Source organism: Diadema antillarum, unplaced genomic scaffold, assembly GCF_040938485.1.
Source record: "Diadema antillarum isolate AM-2024a unplaced genomic scaffold, OU_Dant_1.0 scf00000123, whole genome shotgun sequence".
Classification (NCBI taxonomy): Eukaryota; Metazoa; Echinodermata; class Echinoidea; order Diadematoida; family Diadematidae; genus Diadema; species Diadema antillarum.
Genome location: NW_027271012.1, coordinates 304,745 through 327,746, shown reverse-complemented (window position 1 = coordinate 327,746; position 23,002 = coordinate 304,745). Strand labels below are relative to the sequence as shown.

The following is a 23,002-nucleotide window of genomic DNA, read 5'->3' as shown; positions in this document are numbered from 1 at the left end:
CTCACATGTTGATGGAATAAAGATCAACTGTAATATACCCTGGTAAATACAAATCCAAGAAACAAAAACACACCTGTGACTGTGCTTGATTTTGAGTGCATGTATTGTCAAAAAGATATGAAGTTTATGGTATGGCATCAACCTGGTCAAGTTTTGCATTCATGTGATGTTGACCATATACAGTAAACCTCGGACAAGTCGACGTCGAGTGAGTCGAAAATCACTTAACTCGAAGCAAAATAAAAAGTCCTGATTTTTCCCTATGTATTTTCTCTAAGAAATATGTGGATAAGCCAAAGTACGAGAGTCAAATTTCGGCTGTGGGTGTCGAAGTAAAACATTCGGTCCCTTTTGTACAAAATACACGTAGTTTACATCACTTGAGCCGAAGATTTGTCTGGCATTCTCATTTTAGAGGAGAACAAAAAAATTGGCATGTTGCAGAACCACGTCCCTGACCTGCTGCAGGTAAGCATGCACACTCAATATCTTACACTGTACCGCTCCGCACGCATGTCGAATACATACAAATGTATACATGTATACACACAGCACATCGATCCATACTTTTATCCATACACACAGCACATCCATACTTTATCCATGTCAAGCCAGAACTCCTTGGTCAAGCCAATCGCTGCTTTAATATTTTAGTAACAGGCCAAGTGGGCGGAGCTTGTTTGTGCGTGCCCGGCTGGCTGTATAGTTTTGTTCAATGGAGGTGGGATGGGCCTGGGAGTGTTTTGTCTCGGGGTTGACAGAGATGAAAGCACGCAGCTGAGAGAATGTCTGCCAGCAATGGCTACCTATGTTGCACCATAGACATAGCACATGCACTTTGCCACATTAGCGCAGACATTCTCAGAACTACGTTTAACTACTAGTATTGCAGAGACTCCAACTCTCCCGTTTTCGACGGGAGATCTCCCGCCGAAAACCCAGTTTTGCAAAATCTCCCGTTCTCCCGCTGGAGATTTGATTTCTCCCGCCCTGGCTCTTTGTCTCCCGGTGGAGAGGATTTCTTACTTATTGCTATCGTATGTTGAAAAAATAAGCCTTAGATAGCACCAGAGAACATTGAGAACCATAGGAACTTCGCGCTTCGCACACATTAACTAGGAGTCTCCCGTTTGCTAGGGGTTTCGGGCGGGAGAATCTCCGGATGAGAAGGTGCTTTGGGTTGGAGTCTCTGGTATTGATACAAGTTCCATGTTCAATTTAGAACAAATAAGAACATTATCTTCAAGAACAGACAGATTTGAATGCAAGCACACACACGCATGCACACACACACACACACACATGCATATGCATGCAAATGTACTATAATACATGTACAGTGTACATATGTAAACTGTGAGTCGAAAAAAAAATCAACTCTCACGAGAGTCGAAGTTCACCTACGTCGACGCATTTTTTTCAGTCCCGAGAGCTTCGACTCATGCGAGGTTTACTGTAGTTTCAGACTAGTATCTCTTTACACAGAAGTGGTACACACACACACATACGCACACACACACACACACGGACAAGGGATAGAAAATGACACTTCACAGCTATCACGTAGCCTACATTCTCGTAAACTTTAATGATTCAGTAATAAGGTTTCTTTTTTCAGTTTGTAATTAGCTATAATTTCATGATACATACAGTAAAGGTTTAGGGTTTGTGCTGTTTGGCTTAACGTTGACATCTATTTAGGCCAATGAGTTCACATGAATTATATATCGATACATCTGTTTAAAAAATTAGAAAAAATCCACAAAAAACAAGTTACATACTAATTTCTTTATAGCCAGGACTTGTCCCCACTTCCCCCCCCCCCCCAAAAAAAAAAAAAAAATGTTGGTATGCAAGAAGAAATGAAAAAAGAATTTGCCCTTGCTCTGACTGTCAATGGTTCAAGTCCTATGATGGTAATTGATACCCCTCGGCCTCCATACATGTTGATATATTGCCAGTATACTCTTGACGCAGCGTCAAGTCTGTTTCATCCTAGCGGTGAAACCATTGCCCCTTTATCAGATTTCTCTTCATGGCTTAACAGACGTGATGCACATAAACTATCTTTGATAATGATTTCAGGTTGCTGTCAAGTTTTGATTCCTCAGTAAAATTAAAATAAATTACACATATAATTACATCATAAACTCCAAATCCACAAGTCAGAATCCCCCTATATTTTCAAGGTCCAGGCAGACAAAACAAGCCCTTCAAGAAATACTTCTCCATGACCTATATAAAAATAATATTCTCAACTGATTGTGCGGTTGCTTGATAATTTGTAGTATATGACAAAAGATTACAAAATAAAATAAAGCAGCAGTATTAAGTGATACTGGGATCGAGTCTACAAAGTCTCCGGTTATGAATTGTCTTTGCACAACTCTGGTCTCCATTTATTCAGCAGTATTCCGCAACCACCAGAATGTGGTCTATGGCAAGCAAATGGTATAGTGGATGATACTTAAGTCTCGGCATTACAGGACAGGTAAATCAAAGCTTAATTTCATGTTTCACAGCCAAACAGATAATGTTTTTCTTCTATTTATTCTCACAAGAAGCCATTTTAATTTTTTTTTCTTCAACTCATCCAATGCATATACCATCTCCCTATTAACATAGAATAATACCTATACAACACATGAGAAATAACAGAGAAATATAAGTTATCGTTATGACTACACAATCTATCAGCTTCTTAAATAGATATGATAAATACACTCAGTGCAATTTACATAATGTATCCACTACTATACATTTGCATAATGCCTGAAAATATGCTTGCACACACTTGCTTTGGAAAACGAAAAAGCAGGAGTCGTCTTTTCCGTATATAAAATACCCAGAAATTCTTCTTGTCTCGATAGACAAGGGAGTAAAAGATAAGAGAATAAGAAATAACTATTCAATCAACAGCATGAATAAAGGAAGCATGCAAAACTAACTTTCTAGCAAATACATAATGCAAATTCATCACGAATCTGGGATGCTTCCATCTGGGGGTGACACAAAATAATATCTGCTCACAAATTCTGTGAGGGCAGCAACACTCCATACAAATTCAATACCCGTCCTTGCTGATGGATATAATAGTTCACACGCTCCTGCTCAATAATGACCATGACAACCGTAAACTTCAGACTTTCCCTTCCTGCACACTGAAATAAACATGATGTTCCAAAACTCATACAGTTCTCAAACAATTTACGGCCATCAAAGTTCTCACACAGAGCCTTACTATACAGGAAGAAAAAGTGCCACAGTCAAAGAAAGAACAACCCCCCCCCCCCCCAAAAAAAAAGAGAGAGAGAGAGAGAGAGAGAGAGAGAGAGAGAGAGAGAGAGAGAGAGAGAGAAAAAAAAAAATCAACCATGTTTATGCTTGAGACTTCACATAAGGGATGCCAAGGCACTCATTGACAAGCCTTGGCTGACGAAGATATGCACCCAACTTTTATGTAGACCCTGACAAGTATTACCAGTAAGATGACTGTTGCGATATCACAGACATGATCACAGGCTGTGAATAACAGTCCCCTAATACAGCGATCCAACAGGGAAATCACCCCCAGATGTGATCAGTTAACACATTATTTTGCAGACAGCAGTGCATACAACTGCACGTTCAGTTGCAAGTATGACCTAAGGTCGATTACAAACCAGAAGAGTCAGTCGTGACCATCCACCTGCTTCTGAAATCATACTGTCATATCGTTTTACATCTTCACAAGCTTACAGTCCCCCAAAACATCAAAATGATGTCTACTGTGCAACAGAATAATCTTTCATCAAACATCTGATCACATGAGAACGTTTGATGAACATTCACTTTCAAAGAAAAAAAGAGAAGAAATGATATGCACACATAAAAGGTAATGCATATATCAAATGAGTGTTCTTTTTTTGGAGTGTTTTCTGTTTTCTTGTGTGTGTTTGAGCACACTGAAACTGAATGAATGATAAATGGTTGCCTAGCTATCAAGCAAACATTTCACTTGCCTGACACAGAACAAGGACTGCCCCAGGCAAGCACATGGAATGGACTGATAGTCCTGCTGTCTGAATGTCCGTAGTTTGGGTTTAAAGACATCACTTATTACTTGGCATTGAGTATGAATGCATATAAATCTTGCACCTGCTTCTGTTTCAGAGTTGCAACACTTATCCTATCACAGTACCCAAATAAATCCCAACTTGGCATGGAAATTAGAGGACTCTTTTTGGACAGGCTATAGCTGACAATTCATAAATATCTTATTTGTGCGTCAAACAACTACCCACTACTTCAACCCATGAAAAACATAATATATGGCTTGTCATGTAAACCAGCATTTGCACTTCCATGCATTCAGACATTTGAAGCGTTGCTCCATCAACAACAAAAAAAATGCATCCACTAAAAGAGAGCGGCCAAGATTGCTTCAAATTTTCAAAAGTATGTATGTCATATGAGTCACTCGTTGCATTCCCATCTTAATCTGTGAACCCTATTAATGACTCAGGGTCATGCAAAAGGGATGTTAATAGTATTGGTTGAGGGGAGAACTCAGCTTTTAACTTTTTGTGAGATACTTAGAAACCACTGTATGAAATATTATAAAGCATACAATTCTAAGAGGAATTCTAAGTTTATTTGATGAAAGTTGGTTTTGAATTGGCTGAGACATCCTAACAAAGTAAAACCAAAACTGTACCATCCCTTCAATAATGATTCTTCAACTTTCGAGTCTCGGTAGAGATGAGGCCCCCAGTATGACAGGCAACAAACAGTACTCACTGCCAGTATCAGGTTCTGCCATGAATGAATGCTAGACAAAAATTACTACTCCCTTATCTCATGGCATACATAACGTTACATGGGTTTGACATCAACATCCCAAAAGAATGAAAAAAAAAAAACTCTGAAAAACACAGCCTAAGCAAAATTACTTGGGCAAATTTTGTGCATACACATCCATTTTTCAGAGCTTGCGACAGTCATGTTAGTAGATTGATGGCACAGGAGGTATTAACTATCCATCCAGATATCTGGAGTAGTTTGGGGAACAGGTTAAAAACGCCAGCTATCCATATCATGTACCAGAAAAGCTTCTTATTTTCCGGCAACCATCTTGGCATTTTCCTTCATGATTCTGTCCTTGAGGGCGCTCTTGTATGAGATGATGTCCCCCTTCCACTTGGTGACAGTCTGCTTCTCACACACCCAGATCTCCTCCGCAACCTGCAGCATGAAATGTAATTTTGTTGTTTACTTAGCCCTTGTTTTCATATCAATGTAAGAGATTAAAAAGGGGATAAATTAGCAAAGAAAATGGGATTCCATCGGGTTTCGAACCCGAGACCTCCGGATTGCAAGCACAGTCCTCTACCGACTGAGCTATAGAAAGCCCTAGTTCAGTGTTCGTCCCAGAAACCCTAAATTCTCAATGCTCGGATGGTCAGAAGCTATTGCAGTGTGTTTGTGCATGACACACACGCACACACTTAAACCTGGCACAAACCCAAAGGATACTTCAACTTAGGGATAAATGCGAGGGATTACCGAAGCGATGCAGGTTTTTGAGTATGTAACAAATGGAAGGGATCTGACACTTCACATACCAAATTATAACTGTTGGCTCTTTCGACGAGCACACTGATTGTACATTGAGTGTACATTCTATAATCAAACACAATAGTGTTTGGAATGGGCAGTTGAAATTACTTAGTGACTTTGCAGAGGGAGTACAGTTATCTCAAGTGTCATGACTTCAGGGTTTTATCTTATGCACATCTTTTTGGTGCTTGTGTCATGTGGCACAATGGGGCAGCAGTTAAGTTGTACTCAATGGCTAGTTACAAGCGTTGATTTCCTCAATTAAGTACTTTCACACTAATGTAACAGCAGCGGATATTCTTTGTTTTGGACAAAGACTAATGTGTAAAGCTGCCAAATATACTCAACGGAATTGAAATACCTCACTTCAGAGCAGGTAACACCAATCTTGATCAGACTAGGGAATGCTTTCATGATGGGAATATTTAACAGTCAAGACAGCACTACCACATTGAGAGATAGTATCATGTTCGAGGCAAAGAATGTCAAATTTGGTATAATTAAAAATCTACATCGGTTGAACATTTTAGAAACTGTCCATGAATAGGTTGTGTGACACAAAGATTTCTCATCAATGCAATATTCGCATCAAATGAGGCCCAGCTGGCGTTGTGGCTTCTCAAAATAATATCTACATAACAAAAACTAATCTAATTTATGGAGGAGTTTGTGCATTTGAATTGCATCAGATTATGTATGCCCATGATTTTTTTGATGCCCTTTACTAAAAGTACTGAATAAGTGGTGTTTATTTACTCAGATGAAGGGCAATTTGTCAATCAGTTGCAATAAAACAAAACCAAACCAAAACAAGGTGAGCTGTCAGCATCTGATCACACTCAGCTCTCACCTGGTTGATCAGTCGGAAGTCGTGACTGACCAGCACCAGACCGCCCTCGAATCCGTTGATGGCTTCGGCGAGGGCGTCGATGGTCTCGATGTCGAGATGGTTGGTGGGTTCGTCAAGCAGCAGCATGTGGGGTGCCTGCCACGCCAGCCAGGCAAAGATGACGCGGCATCGCTGGCCGTCAGATAAGTTTCGTATAGGACAGATCTGTTCTCCACAGATGGGTGGGAAATACAGGAAGAGCGAAACTATGTGACAGTTTGAGCAACAGTTTGAGCATGAAATTAATAGAATACGCGATGCTTCTCTTATTGACCTGCAATTCACTGGAAATCACACTACACAGGATTGCTGGTCTATCCTTTTTTTTTAATTCAGTGTTGTCTTCATTATGGAAACACAAATTGATTTGAAGGCTTTATGCAGGTAAACAAAAAACCCAGCTGTAAACACAGAAACCAACCATCAGACATTGTTTCCAGTTTACCCTAACTACAATTTGTTGTCAGAAAGAAACGCTGGAGTCAGATCAAGTGTTATCGCTTCACCGTGTTGTTGTCACCGTTACCCAGACCAAAGGTCAAGGGTCACTGTAATTCGGCCTTTTTTGTCATCATTCTCCATGCATTTCAATGAGATACAAATACAATGTACCTTAGAAGACTGTTATCAACACAGAAAACACAGTCACTCTGTTCTGCAAAACTGACAACTCACATTGTGATACCTTATGGCAGCTACATACAGTATATATATCCATACTCTTATGACAAAGCACTTCTACGTCAACCTGTTTTGTGCCATGCAAATAATGTGCAGTGCACAGCTGGAGAGAATTATGCACCAAATTGGCAACATTTTGGAAACTAACATATTCAAGGCTTTCAGATAACAGAAAAAAAAAAAATTATAAGGAGGAAATTGAAACATTAAAGTGTACTTCAGAGCCAGAAGTTAACCTGATATCTTGGTCTATGAGTAGGCAAAGCAGAAATTTTTTACATGAGAGTAGCTATACAACTTGATGACATTAACATTAGCCATAAATTAACTTCTAGGTAAAACAAGGAAAAGTAGAAATTACGCGGTGCGTAACATATGTCCCCGCCGGAAGTAGCATTTTGTAACAAAATGTGCAATATAGGTAAAAAATCAAGGTCAAAGGTCAAAATTCTGTGTAGAAGTTTTGAAGCCCTCACCTAGTGCCATCACATAAAGCAAATGGAATCGAAATTGGGTTAGAAATGGTGAAGGAGTAGCATTTTGTAGCCAATGTACAATATAGGTCAAAAATCAAGGTCAAAGGTCAAAGAAGACAAAGGTCAAAATTCTGTGTAGAAGTTTTGAAGCCCTCACCTAGTGCCATCACATAAAGCAAACGGAATCGAAATCGGGTTAGAAATGGCGAAGGAGTAGCATTCTGTAGCAAAATGCACAATATAGGTCAAAAATCAAGGTCAAAGGTCAAAGAAGTCAAAGGTCAAAATTCTGTGTAGAAGTTTTGAAGCCCTCAACTAGTGCCATCATATAAAGCAAACGGAATCGAAATCGGGTTAGAAATGGCGAAGGAGTAGCATTTCGTAGCAAAATGTACAATATAGGTCAAAAATCAAGGTCAAAGGTCAAAGAAGTCAAAGGTCAAAATTCTGTGTAGAAGTTTTGAAGCCCTCACCTAGTGCCATCACATAAAGCAAACGGAATCGAAATCGGGTTAGAAATGGCGAAGGAGTAGCATTTTGTAGCAAAATGTACAATATAGGTCAAAAAATCAAGGTCAAAGGTCAAAGAAGTCAAAGGTCAAAATTCTGTGTAGAAGTTTTGAAGCCCTCACCTAGTGCCATCACATAAAGCAAACAGAATCGAAATCGGGTTAGAAATGGCGAAAGAGTAGCATTTTGTAGCAAAATGTACAATATAGGTCAAAGGTCAAGGTCAAATGTCACGACTGAAATTCTGTGTAGAAGTTTCAAAGCTCCCATGTAGTGCTATCATATAAAGCAAACAGAATCAAAATTGGCTCATAAATGACAGAGAAGTAGCAAATTGAAGATTTTGATCACACACGGACGCACACACGGACACACGGACACACGGACGGACGGACACACGGACGGACGGACACACGGACGGACGGACACACGGACACACACACGTACGGAGCCCGTTTCATAGTCCCCTGCTCGAACTCGTTCGGCGGGGACAATAAAGTGCAGGTAAAGGAAGAGCAAGCAAAGCATTTTTTGGACTGGTTGGGGAAAGAATGATTTTTGTGTGGATGAAAATTGAGAGTAAATCTGACCTGCTGCTTTCCGGTCAGCCCATACCGGCCGATGATTCTCCGCATCTCCTCTCGCTCCTTCACCTCAGTGAACTCCTTCAGCATCCAGTCCAAGGCACTCATGTTGAGGTCAAGCAGATCTTGGAGGTGCTATGGAGGACATAGGGGATGCAGGTGAGTCATTGTCACCATCACTATCATCAGCAGCATTACATCAGCTTCATCATCAAAATCTTTATCATCTGTATCATCAAATCTTCATCATCTTTATCAGCACCATTATTGCAATCTTCATCTTCATCATTATCCCCTTCTTCACACTCATTGTCATAAAAATCATCATCATCATCATTATAAAAATCATCAGTCAACGTCAACATAGTCAACATCGTCATCATCATGATAAACATCATCTGTATCATCATCATTATGAAAATTATCACCATCACCATCACTTCCATCATTACTGCCAGTAGTACATTTGTATCATTACGCTCATCTTGAACCATCATAATTATCATCCTTCGAGCAATACCATTATCAATTTAGTTGGCAGTTTCATCAATACCTTCAGTCTACCATCCATATAAATAAATTAATATTGTCCACATTAATTTTCTGTGATTCTATCAGCAAGTCTGAAAGAAAAACAAAATATATTTTCAGAAATATCATCACCAGAAAAATCTTCATGCACCCATTCTGAACTTTCACAATTTAGTGATGGCACCCCAACAACTATCCAAATTATTTTAGAAGTCATTATTAGAAACACCTCTGACAAATATTGACAAGTTTTTGACCTTTGACCTTACCTGATGGTACCTCCCTATCCTGAGGTGAGAGTTCTTCCTGATGAGACCGTCGGTCGGGACCAGTTCCCCGACCAAAAGCTTGAGGAGTGTGGACTTGCCAGCCCCATTAGGACCCACCAGGGCTACCCTGCTGTCCAAGTCTAGACCAAACTCTAGGTCCTTGTAAATGAGTGGCTGCACGGAGTACAAAAGTGAGAGGGCAAGATAGGGAAATTGAACACTTTTTATTTGTTTGGTAGTTGCATGTTGCAAAATGGGCACAAGAGAAATAAGTTAAACTCCTGAATATCTGGTTGGCTCAGTTAAACACTGTTATATTAACAGGCAAAGAATATTAATATTTATGTTTCATGCAGTATTAAATGCGTTATTCTTTTTGTCATTTATTACAACTAATACACTCTGTAGAATTTATGAAAAAGAAAAAGAAAACCAAAGATTTATGTCATCTTAGGTTATTGATTAAATGCTCTTCACAATTGCTGGGCGTGCCTAAATTCAGCATCTAGAAAATAGCATAAGATACAATCGTCAATAATAATCCCAATTGTGTCGCATATTAGGGTCATATGTGTCAGATATTACAATCATGTGTCAAGAGTAAGACAAGCCATCATCATAAGAATACCGTATCCACACACAATGGACTCATTCGGAATCTGGTAAAGCAATAGGTATTTTGTATAATCATCTGATGGCAATGTTTCAACTCTCGGCACGCAGAACAGAACATACCAACTGGCACTAGTTTAAGTTATCACTTCATATTTTCATCCTAGAGTCTTTCCTGACAATATCTCAAAATCATTCACGATACAGAAGATATGTGTACCTATGTCCTTACTTGGAAGAGATACCTTTATGTTCACTAACACTTTTGGAAGGCCATCTCGAAAGTGTGCCAAATTTCATGACACTTTTTTTTAAATCATTCTGTGTAAAATGCACACATGGCATGTGTAATGGTAATGCATACATAAAATAGCAGAAAATGATTCACGGCACAGTTTGTAAATCATATCATTGTACTGCGAAGAGTAAGTTATAGTGAGAACTTTTACATAAACAATTCAAAAAGTATCAACCTCTTGGTCACACCAACTCAAATTCACATTTTCACGATCTGAAAATCGTAACAGTCTACACATACTTTTGACTTGCATTTTGCTGCATCAAAAATCTTTGCGCTAACTTTCTAAATCTAAACCTACTAACAAATATTGTGCTTAGTTTGCCAATCGGCACAGATATCTGGAAAGTAACTGTCAAGGAAGAGAGATTACCTAATTCCCTAATCCCTGTTATGCATCGTGGCTGGCATGTTGGACTGAGGCATGTTGCTAAACCCACATGGGGTTGCTAACTTTACAACTAGGTCAAGACTGGATGGATTTAATGCTGACAAAAAAGCAAGTTATCGGTCTAGGTGCATAGGAACATAAAGGATGAATAGATCAAACATCAGCATGTATACACCCCTCTAACACGTTTCTCTATATATGAAGAACTTGACACATATTTTATTTCATCTTTCTCCTCTACCTAGACTGTCTCAAGTCCATCATTGTTGGTTGTTTTTAATTCATACCTTGCCATCGGCATATCTGAAGGATACGTGCTGTACCATCATGACAGGGGGAGGGACTTTGCCACAGTCCGGGAAGTAGAAGGATATCGTCTGCAAACAAACAAAACACACACATAAAAAACGACCAATGGAATTCATAATTTTTCGGTGAAGGCACCCTCTGAATAAAAACAAACAAAGAAGGCATTCATTCATTCCTTCATTAGGCTGTAACATGTCACAATTCTCTGGTTAGTACGATGGAAATGTAATGATAGAGATATCTAGAATGAAATATTTGCAATCTCTGATGTTTCTCAGAACAATTGTTCAGTACTAAAAAACAAAATAAATAAATTAAAAATTAAAAATTAAAAATCACAATCATGTCACTAATGTGTCAGATGGCATGATATTATTTTGTTTCCTAAAGATGGTCAAATTCAACTAAAAGTTTCATTGACTACTACTATCTTCCTGTCTTCAATCATATATGTATGTATGTAACTATGCATATGTTAACATAGGTGTGTATACACAATTATACCATTCGAGATCCACAACATAGTATATGAACATCCCACTGTTTCTGCTTGATCGACTTACCTTATCCGATACAACTTTCTCTGTGAGTCCTCCAGCTACCATCTTGCTGAGAGTTTTCTCTTTGCTCTGGGCTTGTCGGGCTAGCTTGGCACTGCCGTGACCAAACCTTGCTATATAATTCTGTCATAACAAAGAAATTAGACACAAAGTACATTAGCCCTTCTTTATGTCCAGAGATTAGATTCTTACTCCTGAGAAACGTGAACATGGTTTTGACATAGGATGTTGATACAGGCCACTATTAAACAATTAATCAAAACCAATAGACACGAAAATTCCTGACTACTAGTATCACATCTTTGCAACATGAAAACCTTGTACATCCATTCAATACCAATCTCATGGAGAAGTTTTCAATGAGGAAAGTTAAAAAAATTGCTATGAACTCAATGCAACAACTCAAATGCAAAACATCAACTGGCCGTCGCCTAGCTCCTTCTGCAGCAACTGCACAGTTATCGCAAGCTGCAACTGTCACAAAATGCTGTGTGATATGGCCCCTGGCATGGCTCAAGTGCAGTGATACTAACCTTCATGTGAGCGATTTGGTCCTGCTCCCACTGGTAACGTTTCATCTGATTCTCTTCCAGCTCAAACCGCGTCTTCACGTAGCTGTCAAAGTTACCCTGAGGAACCAGAAGAGGGACATGCATTCATAAGACATCTTATCCTTCCCATACTCCACAAACTCTACAGGATGGTCAAAGGCTCATAATAACATATCAATTAAATATACACAGGGAACCACGTCATAACATTAACAAGGACCCAAAACCTGTGACAATTACCTTGCTGAATCAGTCATTTCATCAGGGTGCATAAACAAAGAAAGTTGAGACCTGCAACATCATCTTGTTATAAAAAGGTTTACATATCCGACCTCTTTATAACATTGTTACACTGTATCGATTCATGATAGTAGTACTCTAGTAACATGTGAATTAATACATATCTTTGTGAAATTTGCAGTAATAAATCACTGTCCTTTCCAACCCTGCCATAAAAGATCCCTTTAGCTGAAGAGTTTGATGAGTCACAAAGACGACATGATTCATCCATGCTTATCAAAAGTTCAGAAGAAACATATGTGACCCGCTACAACAAAAGGATCCAAAAGTCGGGGAAGGACAATTTTCTGAAAATGGCATGATATCATTCTCCTTCTCCTTCTCTTTAATTTTGTACATAACACAACTCATAAAAGTTCTCAGTTGCGGAGATATTGGTGATTTTATAAGACCATGTCGAGTGGTCTAGAAAGTCAGCGTTTCGAGAAAACCGCCTCCAAAGCTTTCTTTCCGACGCAATCATGATCAAGGGGAGGTAAGACAGTGTTCACCTCTTGACAATAGAAGGTCTGCTCATAGCAACCGCTGCGATGTTCATTCAAGCTTAGCGCCAGCGGTCTACGCACGACCAATCAGTAGCCAAGGTGCAACATACTGACCAATAAGATCACTCCCTCGTTGCCAGGGGCGAAGTCTATTTGCGGCGCTAAATCCAAATCTTCGGACACGCTTCTGTGCCGTTGAAGTCAGAAAATCATGGATCAGAAAAACGTTGATTTCTTGCCTTTCCTTTGATCATTTAGCTTCAAAATTTCACCAGATGATAGCCGATACATTAGACTACAAAATTATGGCAAAAACAGAAATCCTTTTGTTTTGACCGATTTTGATGATCTGACTTCAAACTCACTTTACCCGGCTCAGCCGTCAGCGACTTTAGGATCCTTTTGTTGTGGCGGTTAACATATATATGCATTTTCAAGACAAAATGCTGGACTTTAAATTCCAGGAGCCTGTGCTTTTCGGTCTCCAAAACTGAAATCTTTCATGGCTTCAATGCATGGATCCAAGACATTGAAATGTGATAAGTCTCTGCAGTAATGCCATCATATATTGCTATCATGTGTATGAAACATCAACATCAAATCAAGTGAATATCAATATTATCCAAACAACCAACCAACCAAACATGCCAACAATGACACCTAAACATATGTTTAAATCCACAATAGTAAGCTAAACAAAAGTTGAACAAACACCCCCCCCCCCCCAAAAAAAAAAAAAGAAAAAAGAGGAACAAGAAAGAAACCCTCCTTCACTAATACAAATGGTCATTGAGAAACCAGTGGGAAGCATGTAATTACTACAATACATTAAGACCTGATGATATGGTCTTCAATTCCGTTTTCTTCTGTTCTGCATTTTTAATGCTTTTTTTTTCTTTTATTTTTGTGTAACTGCAGATCTCACTCTTGAATTCATTGAACCCCATCGGGATCTACAAACAAAATCTGCTTTAAGTATTCTTTAACATTTTCTTTTTCTAGCTATCAAAACTTCCTTTGGATGAATACCCTTTCATGAAACCATTATGCTCCTGGTCGTAAGGTGGTTGATGTGGTTCAATACATTACAAACAGGAAAATAATGCTGGTACTTACACCATAGCTGTTGATTTTTTGTTTGTGTACATGCAAGATGTTGGTACAGACCCCATTCAAGAAGTCCTGAGAATGTGATATAAGCACTAATATTCTCTTGTATCTAAAGGGGTAAAGATAAGGGAAAGAGAAAGAAAACATGTTAAGAAAATATGAACTCAAGATCTATCCACGTGTTGTTTTAGGTTTAGAGCAACCATTTTCAAATTATAAAACATTTTTCAAACATAAAACAAGATTTCTTTGCAAAAGTAGAATTAAACATGCAGTATTTCACAAACATGTCTAGCATTCAACACTAACCAAAGCATAACTTTTTGGTACTTTTCAAAGCAATGTTCTTGTGAAAGGAAAATCTGCATTTACAGGACATGAAGCTTTCTTTTCTTACAGTGACTGCACAGGTAATGAAGAGGAATAGTTTTCGAATAATTTCTCTAAATTGAGCTGCATGGTTAAAACACAAGTGATAAACCAAGAAAGGGAAAAAAAGTTCAAAGATCAAGGCAATTTCAGTGTCTTACCCCTTGAGTTCTTCTTCTAGCCACACACATGCTTCTAAATCTAGATGGTTTGTTGGCTCGTCGAGTAACAGTAAGTGGGGCTTGACGAACAGCGCCCTCGCTAATGCTATCCTCATTCGCCAGCCTCCGGAGAAGTCCTTGGTCTGTGTCTGCATCATGGCCTTGTTAAAGCCCAGACCATTGAGGATTCTAGCGGCGTTCACCTCCGCCTTATCGGCGTCCATCTCCTCCAGTCTCTCGTAGATGTCCATTAGTCTTTCCTCAGCCTCTTCAAGGGGACAGAAACATAAAGACATGTGTTAAAATCAATGTGTGGTTTGGGATTCCATCAGAAAATTCGATTCAATTTGATTTTATTGTCGAAATGACATGCAAACTGGTCGCTACAGTGCAGTGTCCTCTTTATTCCAATGCAGAGTTTTACGTTCATTTGACAATCATATGAAGATTGACATCACATTACAGGTGCTCATGAGAGGCTGACAGCCCAAAGTTCTAAATGATCTGATGTCATGTCCACAAGGGTATGGAATGTCCCTGAAGTGCCCTTAAAAACCCATTCCATATCATTTAATCATCTCTTTGATGACTAAGAAACCCACATCTGGACAAATTTGTCATTAACTATAAAAATACATTGTAACAAGGCAATCTTATTTTGCCACTTTTCTTTAAAAAAATCTCAGTTGTGTCTTTCATCATATGATATCTTTCGAACTATGCAGCAAGGTTTACAAATGTCACATAGTCATGTCAGATACATGTTGGGACTGCTTTGTAGAATGTCCTCATTGGTATTTACAGAATGCCAAACACAATTCAGCACATCAACAACCAGTTTTCATCATGCATGCTTGAAGGAGGTTTTCATATACAGATACAGGTTAAAATGTATTTTTGTGTGTTCACGCCCACAGGATTAGACTACACTGACATGCTACTGATGGATAAATCCGGTGCTATATTAGATCACAAATTAAGTCATACACCTAATAAATTATCTTGGGTCAAATGCCTTTGGAATACTGGTATACAAAAGCTGAATTCTCTTGATGGGACAGCAGCTCAAAAAAAAAAAAAAGGGAAAAAAAGTTTTTCCCAACTTATCACACGGGCAAGGATCCATTTGTCTTAAACATGCATGTGCTATCACTTCCCCCCAGTGACAACAGACATGTGGGCCCACTGATTTGTAAGCAGCTTATATGGAGCTTATCACATGCATTTGCGCCAGAGGAATTGATGTAAAATAAAGACGATGTAAAAAAACAAAAAACACACAACTTGACGAGAAACATAATGTGATAGTCCATATCCTCTTTCTGAAGGCTGTAACCTCATCTAATCTGCTCAACCCCCCCCCCCACCTTTCTCTCTCTCTCCCCATCAAACATGAATCAATAGATGCTCTCCTCTTCCATTCCCCCTTTGTGCTAGGAGTCTACATTGAGCAGTACCTGGTCCTGTCATGTGGGAGAGCTCCTCCGCCTCCTTCTCCAACTTCATCTTCTCCTCGTCCACCTCCAGCACGCACTCTATCGCCGTCTTGTCGCTGGCTGCCATCTCCCGCGTCAGGTGGTAGATGTCCATGTGCTCCGGGATGGGCACCTCCCGGTGACCGATGGCGTGGAGTAAGGTGGACTTGCCTGCAAACGGTCCCAAAAGCAACATTTCAGTCTCAGGAAAAAGAACGGTTATACAGTCTTGTACCATGCACTTCCCTACTAATTTCCAACGTCTACACTTCTACCTTCTAGCCATATTGTGATGTTCAAATCACTTTAGAGCATATTATTGCCCTAGGGTGAATTTCAGAAAAATTTCTATATTCTAGTAGACACGATGAATCCAGCCACCAGAAGTTCTGTTTACTATTGAGTTGCCATTATACACACTGAGGCAGAGAGAAGTGCCTCAGATAAAATGCCTTAAAAATAAAATGTCTGTTTGAAATGTGGACCTTACTGAAATTGTGTCAAGGATCTACTACACCAGAGGCTTGCTCTAAAATCACAACTCTTGAGTTCAATTTACATGATTTTAGGGAAAATTTTGGAATCAATCAGTCCTCAGAAGTCAGGAACTGTTTTACAAAGCCAACTAGATTTGGCATGAATCTGTGTCAGCTCTGGGTACATTGTTTGGCTTGATAAAGTTCAAAGTCAGTGAAACAGGCGCCAGATCACCTCAAAAACTGCTTACACTAAGATTTACATTACACAGAATGCTTTCGGGAAAAAAGATGGAAAATCCTTTCCTACATGTAGATTTAAAAAAAATTCTACATGGCATCTGTTTGAATGCAAGATAGATGGAAGGGTATCTTAATTTTTCTCTTTTCTTTTTAGAATGAAGCTTACTTTCATTCCTCAACCACTTTCTCTCTTGCATTTTGGATGCACGTGGCACAATCTCATACACCTGGCAATCATACAAATTGGGCTTTTGCCAGCAGCGTCCTTACCTGACCCATTGAGACCGAGCAGGCCGTATCTCCTCCCAGAGTTCAGCTCGATCTCGGAGTCGACAAAGAGCTCCGCTCCGTGGAATGTCAGACTGAAGTTGATGATCTTGAGATCACAGCTGCTGGGGTGGGAGGCAAGCACGCCGGTGCACGCACGAGCGTTTCCCGCTAAGGCCAAGTCATCCAAGCCATTTGTGACTCCATTCACTGCACAAAAAGAATTTCCTCTCAAGTGCTTAAATTACTCCATAATATTTCTGAGACAGATCTGTTTGATTTGAAACAAGGTTTTGTGATTGAGCTTTTTGGTTTATAGTGCACAGATCTGGCAATCTGGTAATTTATTGTTGTCAAATTTTGTTTTTGGTATTAAGCACATTTTGATTAGTCTATAATCATATGATAATCATATGAAATACTCTCAGCTTCAAAAGAATAATTGATCAAATTATTGCACATTCTAGATTTTACATGTAGGCCCTAGTACTACATGTTTTCACACAGGTCTGTTGGGAATTTGACCTGTCAACATTTGCATGTGATTTTTTTTTTTTTAATGCAATGTCACATGGAAGTTATGAATCAAATGAAGGAAACATATACACACAGCTTATCTTCAAATGTTTAATTTTTGAACACTTCAAAGCACTTTAATGAATGAGGAGAATTCATGGTTTTAAAAGTGATTTCATGTCAATCTGCATACATCATCGCTTCCACACGTAGGCCTACCTCCATTTGTCTCGACCTCCCCATTGGCGACACCGTTGGTGGCGGCTGCTTTCTTGGCGGCCGCTGCCTTGCCCTTTGGAGCCCTCTTCTTTGGCATGGTTCAGCTTGGTGACAGGCTAAAGAAGAATGAGGTTCAGGATTCAGCCCAAGTTCTGCTGTAATATGTGACAAAGAAACATATTTACATTATGTCACTATATTTGTTCTCTCTCCTTTTGTTATTATTATATTATTATTATTATTTTTTTTTTTTTTTTGGGGGGGGGGGGGGGGCTGAGGCTGGGATACGATGGTGCTTTCCTCACCAATGCTGTAGTTTAAACCTAATTTAACCTATCTCTGTTGCATGATCGTAAAAGCATTAACCATCCATGAAATACAGGCACTCTGTCTACAATTTGGGAACCCTACCTGGTACCGGTAAGAGCACAAACTCTATGTCTATGTGCTGCTAAAAAAAGACAGGTCAAGACCCTCGAGAGTTTGAACGCTCGGAACAAAATCATCCTCCAGCTGCGATATGATAGACGCCACCCCCATTTACACATCCTGCATTTACTCCCCCTGTCACTGCATGTTTACTCCCGGGGCGCTCCATCGCAGTTATGTCAACCTCACTAACGTTTACTCAGCTTGCTTACTGTCCTGATCAAAAGGGCCTATAATAAAGCTCTAAAGGTAATGCTTCACACAACTTAGACAGAAAGATCTGTCTGTCCAGAGTCTTCTTTTATTTTTTTGACGTTATCGCTCTCCTCCGTAGATAAGCAGGGGATCCGTGAAGCCAGACGCAGTCTCCGGCTCCGCAGGAACATTTCCCCAACGACCAGATACAGACCAATCTTTCGGTCACCACACATGCCCACACGTCCACAACTAAGATTGTAAGAAAACTCCAAGCCATACTAAAACGGCAGTGTGAACTCAACCAAACATCTTGTAGGACTAACGCTACGCCTTAGCGCTGAGGAAGACAACGAAAGACCGAGTAAACCAGAAACGTAGTGAACAGAAGACCATCTACTCCGATCCAGCTAACGTCATTGAACGTAGCGTAGCAAGTCATACTTAGTCAAACATGAAAAAACCCCGTCATGTTTGGTTTCGTTTTTCGCCTATCATTTACTGAAAATTTGTCATAAGGCGGCTTTATAATGATTCTACGCTATCTAATGTAATGTAATGGCAACCAAGGTAAGTAAATTTCAACATACGTACCACAATAATCACTTTCTGAAGAGTCTTTGTTGGACAAACCCGATTGTGAGAAGGCAATACACACGTGTACGTACCGGCGCGGGATTTCCGTGGAATCGTAGGAAAATGGACGGATGTGAATGAATGGGCAATGTCATGTCGCAATGATCGGAGGTGACGTCACGAGCCGGCGTTTTTTAGCGATTAGGCTTCATCCAGGCGTTTCATTAACTAATCACTCGTGGGGTACGTGGGGTCCGCACCACTGATCTCGAGAGGGGAGATCAGTGGTCCGCACCCTCTTGTCAGCTGCTAAAAATGGGTCCAAGACTCTATGCACACATTGCTTTTATTCGCACGGTCGTCTGAATGACCGACCGAATTAAGGCGGCGCAGCGGCCCCATGCATGAAAGACAATATTCATTGTATTGTTAAAAAAAAAAAAATCACAGACCAATCTTATAAAACTAAATAATGCACCATATCTACGGGTAAGTTCCTGATGTTATTGGACATTCAAGGACAAGTTCACCTTCATAAAGATAAGGATTAAGAGAATGTAGCAATATTAGTAGAACACATCATTGAAAGTTTGAGGAAAATCAGACAATCCGTTCAAAAGTTATGAATTTTTGAAGTTTTTGTGCAGTACCCTCTGGATGAGAAGACTACTGCAGTGTATGAATAACTTAGATGTCACATGCGTACAACAATATAAGGAAAATATAAAGAGAATTTCACAAAATTCCATCTTTTGAAAAAAGTACACATTCCCCTGACTTGTTACCGACAAATGTTACGGGTAATATTATTCCCCCTGCCTTTAGAAAGAGGCAAGTCAAGTGCTCTTTTATTATGCGAAAAAAGTGAAAATATGTTGAATTTTCTTTTACATTTTCTTTATACTGTTGTACGCATATGACTCACAAGCTGTAGTAGTCTCCTCATCCAGCGGTTCCAACACAAAAATTTTAAAAATTCATAACTTTTGCATCGATTGTCCAATTTTCCTCCAACTTTCACTGATGTGTTCTACTAATATTGTTGCATTTTCTCAATCCTTATGTTTATGAAGGTGAACTTGTCCTTGATTCAGCACTCTCGGACACACAATATCATGCCTACATAGGCCCCTGTGGTATACTCAGCTGCGCCTTGCGCATTTTGCGCGATTTCAGGCACAGTGTCAGGCCGGTTATACACTCTAAAAATGATATGGTAATGAAAAGTCAATGTGAGGATTTAGTTTTTAACTTTTTGTGAGATATTCAGAAACCACTCTATGAGATGTCAAAGAGCATGCAGTTCTAAGGGGTATCAAAAGTTTATTCGATGAAAATCGGTTTTGAAATGGCCGAGATATCCCAAAACAAAGTGAAACAAAGAGATACTAATAAAGTTGGGGCTTGTCGCCTTTTATTGTTAGCACTTTTTGGAAATCTCAGCCATTTGAAAACCAATTTTCATCAAATAAACGTTGAATCCTTCTTAAAATTACATGCTCTTTCATATTCATAAGAGGCTTTTCATTATTTCACTTAGGAATGTTCAAAACATGAATCCCCACCTCAACCAGTACTGTACAGTCCCTTTAACTGTTGTCACTCTTGTCCAGTCAAGGAAAATGTTAGATCTTACACTCAAAATGTTACATATTATACGAGTCAAAATGTTAAATCACCATTTTTCAGAAATTGTAATACAACAGTTCGAATGTAAAATCTATTTAACTGATAGTGCAAAACTCATTCTTCCCCTATGCAATTTTTCACTGGAACAACATCCCAAAAGAAATTGCAACTTCTAACAGTGCAGAAGTATTCAAAAACCAATTAAAGATGTACAAAGTTTACATTAAAAGGTAAAATAAACCTGATTAGTTCTGCACTTTCGTCACCCCTGAGTAACGGTATATACCCTTCCTGGCTTCTGGAAAATCCTGGCTTCTGGAAAATCAACTACAAGGTAACGACAAGGCACTTTTAACTAAAAGGCTGGAGAGTGACAACATTTAAAATATTGATTTACCGTTTATTTTTAAGTGTTTATAAATAGTCGTATATGGATCGAGTTATAATGACGAATATAGGTATAGATTCGAGTGAATGCGACTTTATATATTTAATAGAACGCATTCAGATTGGAGGTTTGAGGTTTGAGAGGAAGATCGGTAAATCCGTTCAAAATGCTCTGCTGGATGAGAAGACTATGATAGTTCGTGACATCACCCATCGGACAGAAGATATTAATTCCACAAAATTTCATCAAAAATACAGAAAAAAACCACTTTCCATCTTCTTGATACTGACATGTGTTTTGATAGGGTAACATTATTTCCGCTTCCGAAAGAGGTAAGAAAATCCAGTGCTTTGTCATTAAGTTAGATCCAGTAGTTTGTATTTCAGATACCCCAAAATGGGGGATAAGATAATTAGCCCTATAATAATTATGTAAAATTTGAGCAATATTATCCATTTTCTTCGGGTACATAGATGCTTTCTGCAAACTGAAATGTCAAGGGTAAGTGTTATTTCATTATGCTCAAAAAGTGAAAATGATTATGATGTTGAATGTTCTTTATAAGGGATTATTTTCTTTATTTTTCTATCATTGTCCAGCAGTGACGTCACAAACTGTTATTGTCTTCTCATACAGTTAAAGCGCCACCAAAATTTTTAATCGCATTCAGTTTCCTAAAAACTTCACCATGATCTACTAAACATTGCTGCATTCACGCGTAATCCACATTATGTAGTTGGATTTCCTATACCGATGCGCCTTGAAATCTGCATGTTAGTTAACTCTAATACGCTTCACTTTACCATCTACATATTTTTGTTTGCAACTAAGTCGAAATGAATCACCTTTATAATATATTTTTGAGCTTGTGTGTACTATTAAGATTGTTATTTTGTACAGTGTGTGCATAAAACAAATACGTGTATAAATGAAACAAGAAGAATCAGAAGTATTAATTAGGCTTTTTCAAGGAACATAACGACTAGATGCCTTCATTGCATCTCCCGGTGGTACTTGATGTGCACTATTCCGAAGGTTCGTCCAAAGGATCGTTACTATATACGAAACACAAATCCGTTTACTCAGATGTTCGTTAATCCGAAAATGAAATATAGGTTCGTTAATCCTAATTCGTTAATCCGAAAAGTTAAAAGACAGGTAAAAACAAACAAATAAAAAAATGTGTGTACTATATCCTGACAAACCTTTGGAATAATTCGCCTTCCGGTTAACGAACCTTTGAATAACAAACCGTCTTAATGAACCTTTAGCCCTAATTCATATTCGAAATAATCAACGGGGGGGGGGGGGGGAGAAGGGGTGTCTCTCTGTGTGATGATGTACATGAAAGACAAGGGGGGGGGGGTAAGAACACACTCGCCATTGAAAAGTTATCATAATATGTGTGCGTGTGTATGTGTGTGTCGCTCTCCGCTATCTTTTCCCTTTTATGCGTCTAAGTGTAAAACAAAAATTATTCGGAATAAGAAACCTTATTTCATATTGTTTTTCGGATTAACGAACCTTTGGAATGATTACGAAGTGTCAACTAGGTCCTTATTGCATCACCATAAGGCGATTGACATTGTGAATCACCTCCCACTATCTACTATAACCAAAAAGAACAGCAACTTCAGTCCATCTCCAAATAGGTCAGAAGCATTCCAGGGTCCCGTTTCATAAAAGATGTTAGGATGGCAACTCTTGCTTGAATGGCAACTTCCAATAGCAACAGCCAATCGGGAAGCTGGATTTTTTTCGTTACCATGACAACTGCCATTCCAGAAAGAGTTGTCATCGTATCAACCTTTTATGAAATGGGGCCCTGGTCTTGACAATGCTCGTTCCTCAGTACTGGCGAGCTGGAAAGAGTGATTTTTTTTTTAATTTGTCCGTGTATATCTC

General features: G+C 39.1%; 1 protein-coding gene across 1 annotated transcript; it reads right to left on the bottom strand.

The window, feature by feature from the left end:
- Nucleotides 1-4,153: 4,153 nt before the first annotated feature.
- LOC139720162 (ATP-binding cassette sub-family F member 2-like) lies at nucleotides 4,154-18,000 on the bottom strand. Its single transcript, XM_071631527.1, has 12 exons — nucleotides 17,881-18,000; nucleotides 17,149-17,355; nucleotides 16,142-16,330; nucleotides 14,685-14,952; nucleotides 14,161-14,263; nucleotides 12,242-12,337; nucleotides 11,712-11,831; nucleotides 11,127-11,216; nucleotides 9,539-9,712; nucleotides 8,745-8,873; nucleotides 6,449-6,652; nucleotides 4,154-5,223 (listed from the first exon to the last, which is right to left on the bottom strand). The coding sequence occupies exons 1-12, from the start codon at nucleotides 17,975-17,977 to the stop codon at nucleotides 5,095-5,097; spliced, it is 1,806 nt and encodes a 601-aa protein (XP_071487628.1). The 5' UTR covers nucleotides 17,978-18,000; the 3' UTR covers nucleotides 4,154-5,094.
- Between the last annotated feature and the right edge of the window lie 5,002 nt (nucleotides 18,001-23,002).

Excerpts from the sequence above, each read along its gene's own strand:
- LOC139720162 (XM_071631527.1), bottom strand. The coding sequence starts at position 17,977 with ATGCCAAAGAAGAGGGCTCCAAAGGGCAAGGCAGCGGCCGCCAAGAAA. Across the intron at positions 14,953-16,141 it reads CTCCCACATGACAGGACCAG|AGGCTGAGGAAAGACTAATG; the intron begins GTACTGCTCAAT and ends GTCCCCTTGAAG. Across the intron at positions 11,832-12,241 it reads ACCAAATCGCTCACATGAAG|AATTATATAGCAAGGTTTGG; the intron begins GTTAGTATCACT and ends TTGTTATGACAG.